Raw genomic sequence first — 3,620 nt, forward strand, 5'->3', positions numbered from 1 at the left:
AACAGATATGGTGGGACAATCAGGTGCTGAGCAATGTAACCGATTGTTAATTGATGGGAACCGGACAATTACCGAAACTGTGGCAAAATTTTGGGTAGCATGCTACTGCATCCGAAATACACGATCAAATATATAATAATAGTTGCCTAATAGTCTCTGTTTTATGTTCTTCTTTTACTTTATTACGCTCAACTGTATTTTTATAGAGTTTTATTTTACTGTCCTAAATTCAGTTATATGAATGATATGAATGTTATATTTAAGCATGTGCGTTCTATGGCTTGTTGCCGTAATAAATGCCTGACTGACTGATAGTCTCTGACCAATTACACACAAGAGCTGTGCCGCGGTCGCGCCTCCCTTTGCCCCGCTTCTATTGGTCAATTTCCCACTCGAAGCCGTGTGGCCGCATTTTGACCCGCGGCTTTGCCCGATTTTCCCTGTGGTTTCGTGATCCTGGTTTTTTTGAGGATCATGAAACCACGGGGAAAATCGGGCAAAGCCGTGGGTCAAAATGCGGCCACACGGCTTTGAGTGGGAAATTGACCAATAGAAGCAGGGCAAAGGGAGGCGCAACCACGGCACAGCTCGTGTGAAATCGGTCTCACCCTTCCAGCCTGCTTTCTCCAGATTTCAGTGCCCCCCCTTAACACAGCCAGAGGCCGTTCCTTCTCTGCATATTTGGGCAGATATCTGGGGAGGAGGTGGCTTAACAGTCACAGCACCAAGACATACTCCCCCCCACACATACCGGACAATCGCCGGGCAGGCAGCACACACCAACTGATCTCTCCTCTTATTGGAAAAATCTCCCCATGCCCATTTGTCTCCAGACTGAATTCTGATTCCCTTTTTCTCCTATCCAGACACGATTCCTGAAGACTACGAGTCGTACCGAAATCAGCAGGACTATTAATGCCACTGACCCTTCCCCTTACCTCGGACTCGCCTGAGAGACTCTTGCTACACTCGCTGCTTCTTTGCGGTATATTTGGTCATGAACTGTCCTACGTGAACTGTGCCTTGGGCCCTCAGTTCCCCACAGGCACCTTTCTTGGAAGCCTTCCAGGGACTCCTTGTGTTTGGACAGAGAGTTGTTTGTTCTGCAGTGTGGAAGAGCATCTAACCTGCCTGGTGGCACCCGCTGGGGAGCTGTGAGGGAACAGCTAGCGCACTGCAAACACACCCCCCCCCCAAATAACTAAAGCTCCTGCCAGCCCAAACTAATCACCCATGGAAGAGGTAGCCGACTGTGCCTCCGCAGAAGCCACTGCTCTGGCCTGGCTTCTTTCCAACTAGTCTGTATGGACAAAATTTAGCCTCATGTCTGCTTTGGGTGAGGTTTCCCGTTGCCCTTCTGCATGAGTTGCTGCTCCAGGCTTCTGATGAGGAGGCACACTCAAGAAGCATAGCTCATTCAGAAACACAGGAGGCCTCCTGGTAACACTCCCTCTTACAACTGGGAAAAAAGGCTTACTGATGCAAACTTGATAGTATGGTGCCTACAATTCTGCTTCCCCCCAAGAGAAACAAAACACAGTGGGTTTTGAAAATCTGGGAATTGCGAAGCTGACTCAACTCACAGGAGGAGCTACGAGTCTCACTCAAACCACACACTCACCTTCGCCAGTCCCCAGCCCAGCTGCTCAAATCATGAAGCCAGGTCATTCAAAAAGAAACACATGCTTTCTTGAGAGCCAGTAAGGAGAGAGACACAGACAGCGTTTTCAGGATTTTTTCAAATCGGCTATTAAGTGGCTTGGTTACCAAAAGAGCCTGTATTCAAAGTCTGCTGCTGTCTGGAAAGAAAGTTCTGCAGCCCAAGAGAGATCTAATAAGCAAAGAAACCCCACAAAAAGATCTTTAAATTTAAAGGCAGAAACACCACCCTCCCCCCCCCCCCCCCAATTATTCAGAAAAGCAGAGCTGGGCGGCCAGAGAGAAAAACAGTTGAACTTTATTACATTTTTTCATTTACAAATAATGCAAAGTTACAAAGACCAAAAGCTTTCACAGAAAAATAAGGAAACAAACGAACAAAAATAAAGAGATTGAAAAAGAATGTACACAGAATCGCGCTGTTTTTTTTTTGTTTCACATCATCGTCATGTTCTTAAAGTTCGCAAAAAGGAGGAAAAAACACACACGCTTACAAAGCCACCTTCAGGGTTCCGGGTTTTGTTTTTTTTGCCAAGAGAGAAAGCCACAATAAATTAAGCTTCTATGTTCCAGCGTTCCTGTGCTCCTGCCCCACCCCCCAAAAACCTGTAGTTCAAATGGTAGGATTTGCATATATCAGTAAAGTCATTCCACTAGTTGTTATGGTTTGGAAAAAAAAATTGAACCTGTAAAGAACAGGGTGTTACACAATCCAGAAATACAGAAAACCAAAGCAAAACACTGTCCCCCTGTCCCCCCGCAATCAAAAATGAAGTTTATATATATATTTTTAGCTGCCTATCTGAAAGAGAAGCTGCTACACACAGCCAAGATTACATTATTTGGATAAACTCCATTTCCCTCCCTCCCCACCCCTATTATTTTACACTCACAGGTCTCTGCAGAGTTTGTCCTTGACAGGAGAAGTCCTAGCGGGCATTTGGAAAAATGCTTTCTCCTCCCTAACCCCACAATTTAATACCTACCTCCCCTCCCCCAAGCTAGAATTAAGTAAATGTTGACCTGCTGTATCATTTAATGTCAGACAGTCTCCTTGGCTCTAATTCATACACCTAAAACAGTATTATAAAACGTGGATAATTATGTTCAAGGTACCATCACTCATGCCTGTATAGTGTGTTTGGGAACTATTTGAAGAGGAAAATAAATGTTTTAATATGCCTTATTCCCCCAACCCCAGAAACATCTTAGTTTGCTGAACAGATCTGTTATTTCCTAATGGCAGGCAGTTCCCTTTCCCCATGCCTCAAATATCCTTAAAAAAAACAAAACTAAAACCCTTTTTTCCTGATTACCTCTGCACAGATTCAACACACTGGACCTCCTACACAGAGGCCACTGCCACAAGGGAGGGCTGGGAAGTTGGCATCCTGAAATGTACGGAGACACCACCCTTGAGAGCCCCCCAATGCAGACACTCAGCGAGAAATATTGGGGCCAATCACATGGGGGGGGGAGGTTAAGTACCCCTTGGCCCATTCCTTTCCAAATCAAGATGTATCAGGAGCCACAGAACACGAAGGGATACCTTTCCTTTCTTAAGGATCTTATGGAAAGTAACTGAGTGACATTTCTACAGGACGATCCAAGACTCCCTGATGTGAAATGTTCGCTGCCGTCGTCGTCAGAGCGTTAGAAAATCTATTGCTCCAAAGACTGGCTTTTAGCAGCCTACTGCAAAAGAACGTGGTGTCTACATTACAAATCCTCAGGAACACTACCCCCCAGGACGATCCAAGACTCCCTGATGTGAAATGTTCGCTGTCGTTGTCAAAGACTGGCTTTTAGCAGCCTACTGCAAAAGAACCTGGTGCCTACATTAAGAATCCTCAGGAACACTACCCCCCCCCCCAACTGTCCCTGGCCATTTTTTAAAGTTTCTTTCTTTGAAGACCGAAGACAATGCTAAGGAAAACCACATCTGAAACTTCCCTGAATGA

The 3,620-nt window shown here is 45.5% G+C and overlaps 1 protein-coding gene across 1 annotated transcript in view; it reads left to right on the forward strand.

The window, feature by feature from the left end:
- The window catches only part of COMP (cartilage oligomeric matrix protein), a gene marked incomplete at its 5' end in the record, with an annotated part of 46,635 nt that extends 45,445 nt beyond the window's left edge, over window positions 1-1,190 (forward strand). The window contains one exon of the mRNA XM_015429236.1: window positions 867-1,190. Within this exon, the coding sequence (XP_015284722.1) occupies window positions 867-916 (50 nt within the window). The remainder of the gene's footprint in view (window positions 1-866) is intronic.
- Window positions 1,191-3,620: the final 2,430 nt, after the last annotated feature.

The sequence above is a fragment of the Gekko japonicus genome, unplaced genomic scaffold (genome assembly GCF_001447785.1).
Source record: "Gekko japonicus isolate JY-2015 unplaced genomic scaffold, Gekko_japonicus_V1.1 scaffold3336, whole genome shotgun sequence".
In the NCBI taxonomy this organism is placed as follows: domain Eukaryota; kingdom Metazoa; phylum Chordata; class Lepidosauria; order Squamata; family Gekkonidae; genus Gekko; species Gekko japonicus.